This window comes from Panthera uncia, chromosome A2 (genome assembly GCF_023721935.1).
Source record: "Panthera uncia isolate 11264 chromosome A2, Puncia_PCG_1.0, whole genome shotgun sequence".
Taxonomy (NCBI): Eukaryota; Metazoa; Chordata; class Mammalia; order Carnivora; family Felidae; genus Panthera; species Panthera uncia.
Window position 1 is genome coordinate 58,877,285 of NC_064816.1, and position 13,156 is coordinate 58,890,440.

Genomic DNA, 13,156 nt, shown 5'->3' on the forward strand with positions numbered 1-13,156 from the left:
AAGGATGAAGTGGAGGGGAAGGATGAGGTACAGGGGGAGGGGGAGGGAGGGGGAGGATGAGGTGGAGGTGGAGGGGGAGGAGGGGAGGGGAAGGATGAGGTACAGGGGGAGGGGGAACGAGGGGGAAGATGAGGTGTAGGAAGAGGGGGAGGAGGAGAAGGTGGAGGAGGGGAGGGAGTGGAGGGGAGGCCCCTGTTTGAGGGGAGGCCCAGGTGAGCAGACCTGCCGGGTGTGGTGACTCCTTGGGTGACGGGTGTCATAGCTGCTCTGGCCCTCTTGCACACCCTCAACGTCCTGCGTGGCTGGAGAGGGTCGGCACTCTGTCCTGAGCCCCCTTTGGGCAGTGGCGTTGGGGTGGGAGTTGGCCCACGTCGGGCTAATAGCTGAGCGTCATTCTCCTTGGTGCCAGGGTCTGGGGTGGCCTAGACCTCTGCTTCTCTTGTGGCAGCCCCAGAAGGTAGAGAGTGTTCCCATTTTACAGGTGAGGACACTGAGCCGTCAGGTGAACCAGCTTGCCCCCCGTGGTTTGCTTCCTTGTTTTAAAAGACACGATTAAAAAGAATTTTATCCTGTTAAATCGCGTGATTCCTTTTAGGTACTTGGACTGGCTGAGCGTTGCGCTTCACCTAAGCGCCACTCAGGCAGGCGGTGGTGGTTGCAACACCGACGTTCTCTCCCTTCTCGTTGTTCTTCTGGGTCTTCTGGGTGTTGGTGTCGGGCCTCCCTGCCCCTGGGCCCCTGCAGACACAGAAGGATAAAGCCCCTTGTGTTTGTTTTGAGTGCTGTGGACTGGGACCCCTCAGGCAGGTGCTAGCCCACCTGGAATGAGCCAAGGCCTGCGGCTGCCCTCCCGTCCCCACCGGGCCCCCGAGCCATCCCTGTGTGCCAGCCAGCCTGCCAGAACCACACGCTGACTCCCACTGCGGGGTCTCTCGGGAGGGACCAGTGGTGTTCTCTGCGGAGGACGCAGCGCCCAGTGTGTGGGGCCAGCATTCTGGCCCAGGCAGCCGGGACACGGTCACCCCCACTTGTAGGGGAAGAAATTTGAGGTTCAGCAAAGTGAAGCCAGTGAGTGGTGGGGCCGGGGCCGGGCCTGGGTTGGCTGCTGCTGACGTTCCCGTTCGCCCACTGCCTCTCCTTGGTGGGAAACGATGGGGGGCACGTGGCCCCAGCCTTCTGCTGGCACCAGGCCACCAGAGCAGTCCCGGGGTGGGGCGGGGGGTGCCCGGGGGAGGGGTGTGGAGCAGGTGCACACAGCAGGAAGGTGGCAGGTGTCAGGGACGCCCTGGGGCAGCAGGTAGGGGCCAGCAGGGAGCAGGGAGCCCACATACCTTCCCCTCCTTCTTTTCTGACCTGGGAGAGCAAAGCCAGATGTGGAAAATCACCATTTCCCTTTGAGGCTGAAAAATCTCTACCCTGGTGGGTGCCTTATTCCTGACGGCTGCAAGGTGTGACAGTCCTGAGACAGGAGAGGAAGCTGAGGGCCCGGCCCCGGCTCCGCCCCAGCTCCCCTAGCCACCCTCTGGCAGCATCAGAGTCCACAGCCTGGATGTTAACCTGGCTCTGTCCTCCTCGCCACCCTTGTGACAGTCCCTCACTGATTCCCCGTCACTCCGGGATTAAGGTCCCCAGTCAGCACACGACTTACAACTAATCGACTGATGCCATCAGTGATGGGGGGAAGGACATCTGAACGTCCTCTCCTCCATAGAAGCGATGACAGTGCTGATAGAAACTGTCAGAGCCCACGTTGTCAGCACACTGGAAATCAAGCAAACTCTTGCAAGAGTCCAGGAATGTTTATTGAAGAAAAACAGCTCAATCTGGGTAAGAAGAGTAAAGCTATGTGGAATCTAACATGTCTGTTCTGCTGTCTTCAGCGCCGTGATGGCTTTGAGAGGCAGCACCTGCAGCCACATCCTGACACCTGACTGCTGACAGCCACCAGAGGGGACAGAATGGGGTTGGGGCCTCAAAAACCCTCAGAGGGCTGTCATTACGTGACCGTTTGGGAATTCCCTGCAAAACCTTTTTCACAGGCTTATCTCTATGTGACCTGACTCAGCGCTCAGTGTGAGCAGCTTTTGCCCTGGGACATTTGTTAACCACAATCAGTGGCAACTGTTTAACCTCCCAGCTGTCCGAGGCAGTGAGAATGGCAGAGGCAGGAGCAGGGTGCTAAAAAACTGGGGAAGGAGAGGTCTGCCGGGTGCTTTGAAAGGCTGTGGGAATGCTTCTGGGAACCAGAGGACCACACACGAGGGTAGTAGGGCCATGTGCGCACTCAGGAAAGACCATGAGGTGTCCGGTCTGTCATCACTGGCTGACCTTGAGGCAGGGTGCGAGCAGGAAGAGCAGAACAAGACAGAGTTGGCTGAGTGCCCACCCTCCAACGCCAAGAGACTCACTGTTTCCGGGCACGTGAGGAAACCCGTCCAGTTGCTGGCCGACCGCCACGCTAACCACGCAGACTTTAATGGCCCCACACGAGAAAGAAAACAGACTTTACAGAATTTGTTCATAAAAGTCATCAAACGACGACATAAACGGCAATAGTAACAACCCCAGTCCTGAGGTGGGAAGGGGTTCTGATTTTCGGAGTGGTCACACCGTATTATCCACTTTTCGATAAAAATACATGTGATGTGCAAGAAAACACGAAGCCGTGTCTCGCATGGGAATGCAAAAAGCCGTCCAGAGAAGCTGTCCTGAGGGAGCCCAGACGAAACTTTAACCACCCATCTTAAATATGTGCAAAGAACAAACTGAATAAGAGTGAGTGTGAGAATAACTTCTCATCAAGTGGAGAATACCAATACAAAGGTAGACATTATGGAAAAAACATCAGAAATTCCACATTTGAAAAATAAAACACGAAGTTCACTAGGGAGGCTCAACGTTGAGCAGATTTGAGCAGGCTGAAGAAAGAATTGGTGAATTTGACGAAAGACAATTGAAAATATCTTGCCCGATGAATGGAATGACAAAAGGGTGAAGGGGAAGGAACAGAGGCTCAGAGACCCGAGGGACCCTGGACAGCACAGCAACACACATGCAATGAGTCCCAGAGGAGAGGAAAGAGAGAAAGAAGCAGAAAGAATATTTGAAAAACATATGGCTCACAATGTCTCGAAGCTCAGGTAGGACACACGCAGAGAGAGCTGTCCCTGGACACGTCGTAGGCAAATCGTAAGAGCCAGAGATGAGGGGCAAACCGGGGGGGGGGGGGGAGATCGACGAGTGATTTCTCACCAGGATCGTTGGAGGCGGGGAGGCCAGGGTGGCACGTTCAAGGGCCGAAGGAATGGACGAGAACTGTGTCCAGCAAAACTCACAGCGACGGCCCGTCTGTGCTGCCGGTCACTTCATGATGGTCAAGTGTCCAGGAAGGAGGCTGTGCGGGCGGGTGGGCATGGACGGGACCCAGTTCTGCAGTAAACGGACGCCCACACGCTGAGGCTCCGACCCGGCAAGATGAGTCCTCGCCCTGATGCAGACCCAGGGGGCCCCTCCGTGAGGTGCAGGGATCCAGGCGGTCCAACAACGCCGATGTCCTGTTGCCATGTCAGCTGGCAGGAGGGCCACACTTCTTACCATCATGTTCCTCTGCTCACCAGCCACTGGCCATGGTCTGTCACGGGCCACCCTGGGCTGGGCGCAGGCATGGTGGCTGTGGAACTGGGCCCCCTGTGTCCCTGGGGGGTGAGCAGGAGCTGATGGCCTGGCGTTCAGGCCCCGTATGGCTGTGAGGGCATCCCCCGCCCTCCCCAGCCCCCGTGCTGCTGCCCATCAAGTGGGAACGTGGGACCCTCCCCTCCAGCCCGCCCTGAGGCTAAGCAGGGAGGTGGGTTCTGGGGTGCGTGGAGGGGTCGCCGTCTGCTGGGGAGGCTGGGCCCCGCATGGCCACGGAGGAGGCAGCCTGGGCCTTCTCCTTGCAGCATCCTCTTTGCGGACATTGTGGGCTTCACGGGCCTGGCGTCGCAGTGCACGGCACAGGAGTTGGTCAAGCTCCTCAACGAGCTGTTCGGCAAGTTTGATGAACTGGCCACGGTAAGCACACTCCCCGCCCCCCACCGTTTGACGAACTGGCCGTGGTAAGTGTCACCCTGGCCCAGGCAGGGCCTACGCCCTGGCTGTGACATCAATGTCCCTTTGCATGGGCACCCCAACCTAGGGCGCACCTGACGGGGAGGGGACCCGGGCCTGTTCTGGGGGTGTCACACATTCCAAACGTCTCCTCGGATCATAAGACTTGCTTTCTTATTTTTGTTCATTAAATTTACTCCTCAGCATTTTATTGTTTTTGATGCAGTTGTATGTGCAATTGTTTTCTCAATGTCTCCAGGAGTTTGTTGTTAGTGCAACAGCAGGTTTGTGTGTTAAATTTGCCTCCGGAAACTCTACTGAAGTCATCTGTTGGCTCTGGCAGGTTCCTGGTGGCGTCTTTAGGGTAGATACTAAGTCATTTGCAGAGAGAGAGAGTTTTACTTCTTTTCTGAGTTGGACGCCTTGGGTTCCCTTTTTGTGCCCGACTGTCCCGTCTGGGACTTCACAGCCTGTTGAGGGGACACGGCAGGACTGGGTCTCCTTGTCTGGTTCCTGATCCTGGAGGGAAAACTCTCCTGGCTTCCCCACGGGGACGAGGTGTGCTGTAGGCGGGTCCCATGTGGCCTTCCCTCTGTACCCCCTGTGCTGAGTTTATCCTGAAAGGGACAGTGAATTTTGTCAGATGCTTTTTCTGCTGAGATGATCCTATGGCTTTTGTCTTTTTTCTTGCTCATGTGATGTGTCACGCTGATTGATCTGCGAATATCAATCCGCCTACCTTGCCTCCCTGGGAATAAATCCCACTTGGTCATACTGAATGATCCTCTCTCTTAACATACTGTGGGAAGAGGTTTCCTATAATTTTTGGGGGACTTTTTTGTTCCGTTCACCGAGGATACTGGCCAGCGTTGTCTTTTCTTGTTTCGAAAACTCTGTTTTCGGTTTTAGGGTAATGCTGCTTCTGTAGAGTGAATTTGGAAGCTTTCTTTTCTCTTCTGTTTTGGGGAAGAATTTGGGAAGGATTGGTGTTCTGTAACGTTTGGTAGAGTTCACCGGTGATGCCGTCGGTCCTGGGCTTTTGTGTGTTGCGGGGTTTTTGGTCTCAGGTTCAGCCTCCTTCCTGGAAAGAAGTCTGTTCAGATTTTCTGTTTCTTCATGATTCAGGCTTGGTAGGTTTTGTGTTTCCAGGGGTTTATCCATTTCTTCTAGGTTGTCCGTCTTGCTGGTGTGTGAGAGACGGGCCTCTTTATTCGCTATGTGGCTCTTTCACCGGGACATGCACCTGTGTTTGGGATGGTGGCTAAATACTTCTTTCATGGGAAGGGTACACCCTGTAGACAGCATGTACTGTACACGTCAGAGCTGCGTGGCTGGTGGGCTGTGCGACACGTGGTGGGGTGTGTACGCGCATGTGAGCGTGTACGTACACGAGTGCATTGCGTACAGGCCTGTGTGCATGCACGTGTATGTAGCTCACACGTACATGTGCGCACACATGCGTTAACGTATGTGTGTGAAGGTGTGCGTGTGTGAGTGTGCACACGTGTGCTAAAATCTTGTTTAGATGTCTTCCCATTAGGTTTCTGAAGGACACTGTTTGGTGGCTTTCTTGTCTTCCATTGTCTTCATGTGGGATCTCGTCTCGCTGGTGTCCTGGTGGCGTTTGGTCACGTCCCCTCCTGTTCGACTTTTTGGAAGAGCTTCTGTAGAATTGCTATTGTTATTTTTTCTCAAGTTGTGACAGAATTTGCTAGTGAACCCATTTGGGCGTGGAGTTGTCCTTGGGCAAGTTTTCACTTAAAAATGCGATTTTTACAAAGTAAGGCTGGACAGGTTGCTTTCTGTGTCTTAGTCTTTCAAGGAATGTGTCCACTCGAGGTCAGTTATTTAGATGAGTGGAATAAAGGTGCTCACAGAACTTCCTCGTCCTTTTGATGTTTGTAGAATCGGTAATGACACATCTCTTCCTTTTCTGACTGTCGTGATTGGTGTCTTCCCTTTTCCCCTCATCATTCTGGCTGTGGGTTTATCAGTGGTAGTGGTTTTCTTGATGAACTGGCTTTTGGTTTCAATGATCTCTCTGTTTTTCTGTTATGGGTTTCCTCTCTGATGTTTCTTATTGTGTTTTTTTCTGCTTCCCTTGGTTCTCTTCTGCTCTTGTTTTTGTAGCCTCGTGGGGTGGAAGCTGAGACCACCGATTGGGATCTTTCTCCCCTTCCAGTGTGAACATTTGGTGCCGCGAACTGCCCGGGTGTGCTGCCGAGGCGGCTTCCCCGAGTTACTGAAACGTCGTGTTCTTGTTTTCACTCAGCTCAAAATACTTTTCTGGTTTTCCTTTTAATCTTCGTTAGACCCGTGGCTTACTTAGAGGTATGTTTTTTGCGGGATTTTCCAAAGGCCTTTCTATTCTTGACTTCCAAATTAATTCTCCAGTGGTCAGAGAACAGTACTTTTCAGGGAATTTGAGTCGTCTTACACGTGTGGTTCAGGACGTGGTCTCCTCTGGTGACTGAGCAGTGAGGTGCACCCGCTCCTGCACGATCTTGTGTTCCTCCGTCACCAAGTGGGGGCATCGGGCTCCCCGACGTAGTTATGGATTCGTCTGCTTCCCTTCAGTCCTGCCCATTCTGCGTCCTATGCTCTCGAGGTCTGCTATTCGATTTGTAAACATTTAGGGATCTTGGGTCCTCTTGAGGAATAAACTCTTTTTTCGTTAAGAAATGACCTCTTTAGGGGCGCCTGAGTGGCTCAGTTGGTTAAGCAACTTCTGCTCAGGTCATGATCTTGATCGAGTTCGTGATTTTGAGCCCCACATCGGGTTCTGTGCTGACAGCTTGGAGCCTGGAGCCTGCTTTGGACTCTGTGTCTCCCTCTGTCTCTGCCCCTTCTCTGCTCATGCTCTGTTTTTCTCTCAGAAATACACAAACGTTAAAAAAAAAAATAAAGACATGACCTGTTTACCTGGAAATCTGAGCTCGTCCTATGTTAATGTAACTGTTCCAGCTTTCCTTTGATTATCGTCAGGAGGCATGGCTTTTTCCCTCCTTTTTTTTTTTCCCAGCCTGTTTGCACCTTAAGTTACATCGAATCTGATGGTCGGCGGTTGCTGGCTGTGCTGTCGGTGTGGTGGGTTGAGTCTGTCCCAGTGTTGGTTCATTCCATCTGTTTTTTGTTGGTTTCCCCTTTTCTGCCATTTTGTGGGTTTGCTGAGTGTCTTGTGTGACCCTGCCTGAGTGTCTTTGTGGGCTCTTGGGTCATAACGGTTCACCATGTCGCTGGGCCTGCGTTGGGGTCTGTGGCTGATTCCTGTAGCTCAGCCCTGCATCGTTACCCTGTTTGTTCCCACAGATCGTTCTCTTTTGCAGAAATGGGTCACAAGCAGGGGTGTGTATCTCCTTACGTGGTTCTGTTTCTGTGGCTCTGGGCCATGTGGGTATGCCCACGTGGTCATGCTTTCCTCCCACCACAGGACTTCCTCCTGTGCTTCCCACATGGTGGGCCGGCAACCCGTCCTCTCTGTCTCTTATTTCTGAGATAAGTCTTCATCTGGCCTTGACTTTTGAGAATTTCTTTTCACCATCTGCAGAATGGTGGGCCAGCAGGTGCTTGCTCGGTTGTGTGTTTTCAGCGGGAACCTGCCCACTGCACCCGGCTCCTCTGTCCGAACATGTGAAAGACGTCTTTTTTCTCTGCTCGTAAGACATTCTCTTGGCCGCTGGTTGGAAGCAGTTCAATCTTGACGTGACTCCGTGTGGTTTTCTTCATGGCTGTTGGGCTTGTGGTTTATCGAGCCTCCTGCATCGGTAGGTTTACAGTTTTGTCATTTCGGGGAGAAAGCCGTCAGACACTCTTTATGCTTCTCCCCCTTCCTTCGGGGACCCCGGTTCGTCTGCATCTGGATCTTGACGTCCCACGGCCCACTGATGATCCTTTTTAATTTGGGGCTCTTTTTCCTTTTCCGTCATTCTGGATGGTTTCTGGTGCTGAACTTGTACGGTCACCGGCCTTGTCTCCTGTGAGGTGGGACCACCCGTCTGTTCGTCCAGCACGGTGTGGGTCTCAAGGGTTATGTTTCCCTCTCTGGAAGTTCAGTGTGGACCCTCCGCCCCATCAAAGTCATGCCTGGCAGCTGAGAATTGTCAGTCTGTTGTTTTGGGCATCGATGGTGCCAAGTATTTGTTTAATGTATTTTCACACCAACTGCCTGAGCCCCTCTTGAGATCATGTGGCACGTGTGTCAGAGCCTGGTGTGCAGGAGGCAGTGACCCCTGCCGGTGTGCTGGGAAACTCACACGCTGCCACCCAGCACGTCTGTCCTCACGAAGGTCCCTGCTGGGCAGTTAGACTCACAGTGAGCACATATTTGCCTTGGTCTCTGTGGTGGCTGGCCTTTACCCCTTGTCCACAGCTGACAGCCACAGAAAGCGAACAGCTGGCTGAAGCTGATGTCCCTCCTTCCTGAGCTCCAGGGTGGCCTGGGGTCTCACTGTGCCCGCTGCGGAGGCCCGAGTCCCGGCCTGCTCCCCGCACAGGCAAGGACAACGGTCCTTAGTCTGGGTCATGGCCCTGAGGCCCTGTCTGGGGGCTGTTCCCAGCCAGACCTTGTTATACTGTTGTAAGTTCTCAGCCCCGAGGTGCCTGCCTGTGCCTGGCCCGTGACAGGGGACACGCTGGGATTTAGGATAATGTAGGCGGTACACCGGGGCAAGGCGGCTGATTTGCACACGAGCCAGTGGGCGGTTAGCGAGGTTGGATGGCCTGAGAGGCCTTTCCTTTCCGGACTTGGGCCTTCCTGCAGGTGCGCTGTGTCTGCAGGTGGGCCCTCACCGGGGACCCCGGCCCTGGGCTGGGCCAGTCTGCATCGTCCCCGACGTGCATGCTGTGGGAGCGACCCACAGGACTGGACACCTGGGAGCGGGATGGGGGTGTGTGAGGCCGGGGCGGGGATCTGTGGGGCTGGGATGGGGGCGCGTGGAGCGGACAGGGGTGTTCAGAGCCGGGGCGAGGGTACATGGGGCCAGGATGGGGGTGTTTGGAGTGGGCAGGGCGTGCAGAGTGGACAGGGATGTTCGGGGCCGGGGCAGGGGTGCCCGGGGCCTCGTGTTGGAGATTGTGAGGGAAGACAGGACAGCGCCGAGGGTGCGACCCCGGCCACAGGCGGCAGCACACCAGAGAGGCTCTCAGCACCGTTTGTCTGTCTGGCTCCACCCACACTTGCTCAGAGACTGTCATGCGCGTGTTGGCGCATTACCGTTCTGCCCTGTGTCACTCTGTGGGTTCCGGATGAAGCCGTCGAGAGCCAGAGCTCGCTGGGGTGTGTGCTCAGGTCTGTCCTTCCTGCCCCCGTCCGTCCTCCTCCTCAGGCTTCCCTTGGGCTCCATCCAGGGGCCAGAGCCTGGGTTTTGTGGCCCGTGAAACGTGAGGAGACCGACGGCCCACGATTCCCTGCCGCTCGGACTCCCTCGTCCCGGGCGCCGCTCCGAGCTGCCCGCCATGGGCCTGGGGCGTGTTCGTCTGCTCGCTGTGCTCTCAGCAGCCGGGCTTGCACGTGGGTGGGGTGGTGTCGAGGGGTCCGTCTGGACCCTCCAGCCCAGGAGGGAGGCGGGAGCCTAGCGCGTGTGGCCAGGACTCAGAGCCGCCATCCTGAGGAAGGAGGCAGCGCGTGTATTGTCCGTGCTCCACTCGAGAGACCGACCCAAGGGCGAGGCTCTGCCTTTGGACGAGCGTGGAGCAGAACCCCCTTCCAGAACGTGTGTGCACATGCAGGTACATGCCGTGGGGGAGCACTGGGGGAGGGGGGAACACGCTGTAGGGAGCGCTGGGCGGAGGGGAGGTCCAGAATGACTGCGGTTTTTGCGGAGTCACACGTTTTACTTTTTTTGAGCTTCCTGCATTGTTAATAACAAGCCTGGGTTTCTTTAATTATTCCTTAATTAGCAGGAAATATTGCTTTCTGGAAAACCAGTAGGTGTTTGGAATTCTGAAGAGACTGTTGTTTCTGGCTGTCTGTAGAAACCCGCTCCCACGCGCCCGCATGTGTCCTTTTTGGGAGAAGGTTCCAGGCTCTCCCTGGGCTGTGACAATCACCGCCTGGCTGGCGGGTGTCAGCAGGGGCCTTGGGGTCCTTCTCCCCAGAATCACTCGCCCGGTGGTTTCCGTTGTGTTTGCTTCTGTGTACAGAGATGTGGCCCACGGCTGCGGCTTCACACTGGTTCCTTCTGGGAGGGGACGTCCACTCAGCACCTGTGGTGGCTCCTCCTGGGAAGGTGTGCAGAGCCCGGCAACCTGGGGCTGAGCGCGTAGCTCTTGGGCACGCGGGGGGAGGTGCAGGGGGGAGGCAGGATGGCCTGGACGGCAGCCCCGCCTGTGGTGTGAAGGAACATTCCCCCAGTGGCACCGAGGAGATAGTGCTCACTGTGGAGTGCCTACTGTGTGCGGAGCCGACCTACCTTGTGTGCCGCTGGCCTGCTGTGTACCAAACCCCTCTAGGTGATGGGGTGCAGCCTGTACAAGTCAGACCCAGCCCTGCCCTCAAGGGCCTGTAGAACTTGTTTTACGGAAATTTCACATGCGCACAAAGGCAGAGACGATACAGCAGGCCCCACTCTGGCACCCACAACCCCCTCTGGATGGCAGCTGACGTCTGTACCCTCTGTCTGGTCCTGGACGTCCCTCACCTCGTGCTCACAGCCTTGGCTGGCAGTCCTTCCCGTGAGCCCGACTTGGCCACCAGGACACCTTGGTCACCTGCTCAGGAGACTGCAGGTGCAGTGGCTCTGACTCCTGCTGGGCCGTGTTACCTACTTGTCAACTCATGCGTATTGCCCTTGGAGGGCCAGGCAGGATATGGGTGAGGGGGACATGTGTCTGGGCTAACCCATGGCACAGGGCCTGATGCCATTTGTCACAGCAGCCCCACAGTCCCTGAGAGGAGGGGCACGGCAGGGCCAGACAGTCTGGGAGATGTGGACCCTGGGCTCTGGGATGTCCCCCGCTGTCTGGTGCCTGGCCTGGGTGACACGGTGGGGTCATGGCCAGAGTGTGAGGGCATGTGGTGGATGTGGGGGTGTGGGCTCCTGACCCTTGGGGTTGGCAGAGTAGAACAAGCAGGAGTTCCTCGGCAAGGCCTCTACATGTCCGTCGCAGGACACAGGAACTAGAAAACGGGGAATGTGCCTGTGGCCCTCGGATGTCAGCGCTAACAAACTGTTCGGGGTGGCATGACATGGATGCCAGGTGCTCCCCCCATCTGTCACCTCCCCGGAGCCTGTGGGCCTCCCGGGCCGATGTCGGGTAGTTCCTGCCCCAGGTATTCCCGTGGTGCCCGTACGACCCACCTGCCACTTGCTCCCCATGATGTCACACCAGGGGTGCCATGACAGCTGTCCTGGCTGGCAATTCAGTGGGATTTGGGCCGCATGGTTTTTTAATTCTGTCCTTTTTCCTGCGCTGATTCACTCATGATTCTTTAAAAAACAAGAACATTCACACGTCAGCTAATTGGTTATCCTCAAAAACAGTAAATGGTTGAGTCTCGGCACCGATCAATTTTCGAGTAATCAGTGCCCTAGAGCCCGCCAAGGTCGGGCGGGGGGTTCTTATCTCCTGCTTTTCCGTTCTGTTACTGGGAAGCCACAGTCTTGTAGAAACTGGGTGTGCCTGACCCAGTCTGTGTGTTCTTACTTCTGATGCACGCATCCCGTCAGCGGGCACTGCCCTGCCATTGTCACTCTGGACAGGATCCACCCCCCAGCCCAGCCCGAGGCACAGCAAGCCATCTGTGGTTCCGGGAGCCCTGCTTCCTTCCGGCAGGAAGTGGTTTTCCAGGTCCTACTCTGGGATCTCACAGGAGATCGTTAGCTTCTCACTTTCCAGAAGAGTAAGAACAAATTCTGAGTTCGTACTGATGTTTCCAACTCATTCGCTGGATGACTTTGCTCCTTTCATTTTGACCTGTGTCTGTTTCCCCAAAGCTGGAAGTCCCACGGACCATCAACACCGTTCGCTCTTCCGTGCATCTTTGTAGTCGGTTCAGAGCATCATTGCCCCGGGGAGCACCCACAGGACCGCTGCATGCGGTCTGAGATGTCTCCGTTTGTTTTGTTTTTGGATGATGTCCCATTAGACACAGCCTCCCGCCTCTCGGAACAGCTGTGTGTGTGGTCACGCTCCCGACGTGCTCACACTGAACTTTATTTCATTCTGGTTTTGGTTTTCAGGCATCGCTGCTTTCAGGTTTCTTTCTTTAAGTATGTACAGCATTTGTGTGGCTTGGTCTCTCAGTGCAGACCCCAGGATGAGATGTGCAGGGAGGGCCACCCACCTGCGAGGTCAGGTGTCCCGCTGCGTGCCCTCGGACGCTCCTCTCGGCACCGGCTCCTGGGAGCGAGTGCGCACAAGTGACCGTCTGCTGCTGGGCGCTGCCCTCAGTGGGCACGGTGCCTCCTCGGGCCCATCTGGGGCTGCAGAGGAGGGCGCTGGGCTGGCGCGGCCGCCCTGCTGCAGGACATGTGTCTGTGCATTGATGGCCTCAACACTACCACTCCCGTGTGGTTCCTCACGGTGGGTGCAGGCTCTGGGAGAGCAGGACCCTCCTCTGACCCAGCGGCTGGCACAGAAGGGCCAAAGGGAACCGTAGGGATGGTTTAGGGTGCATGGAGGTTGAAGCAAGTGGTTATTTCTGCTGCTTCTCAGCAACAGCCACCCCTTAGATTTTGGGTCCCTGCCCCCTGAGGCCCCCACAGCTGCCTGCTAGGCAGGGCTGGTGGGTCAGAGCCTGTCCTCGACCTTGCAGACCACCCCTGGCAAGCTAAGCATGAGACCTTCCTACCTGGATCCCCCTGCAACCCCTCTGGTGTCACCGGCCATTCCTGTCCCTCCTTGGCCTGGAAGCTGCGGGTTGAGGGTCTCGGGGCCCTCCAGCTTCCCCCCTCCATTTCTCCTGGTGTTCTGCCTCCTTCTTTAGGGCTTGGGCTCTGGCTCCAGGTGCCAGCTTCCAATAACCACCAGGAAGATTTTAAATCAAAACACACCAAAGTCAGCAAAAGATACCTTTCTGTCTCTCAAGCTGGCTGACAAAAGCCAGGACGTTTGAGATTGGAATAACAAG

The 13,156-nt window shown here is 55.8% G+C and overlaps 1 protein-coding gene across 1 annotated transcript in view; it reads left to right on the plus strand.

Annotated features, from left to right (window-relative positions):
• ADCY1 (adenylate cyclase 1) overlaps positions 1 to 13,156 on the plus strand; it is a 104,403-nt gene that overhangs the window by 31,536 nt on the left and 59,711 nt on the right. Inside the window, exon 4 of the mRNA XM_049642261.1 lies at positions 3,772 to 4,050. Within this exon, the coding sequence (XP_049498218.1) occupies positions 3,772 to 4,050 (279 nt within the window). The remainder of the gene's footprint in view (positions 1 to 3,771; positions 4,051 to 13,156) is intronic.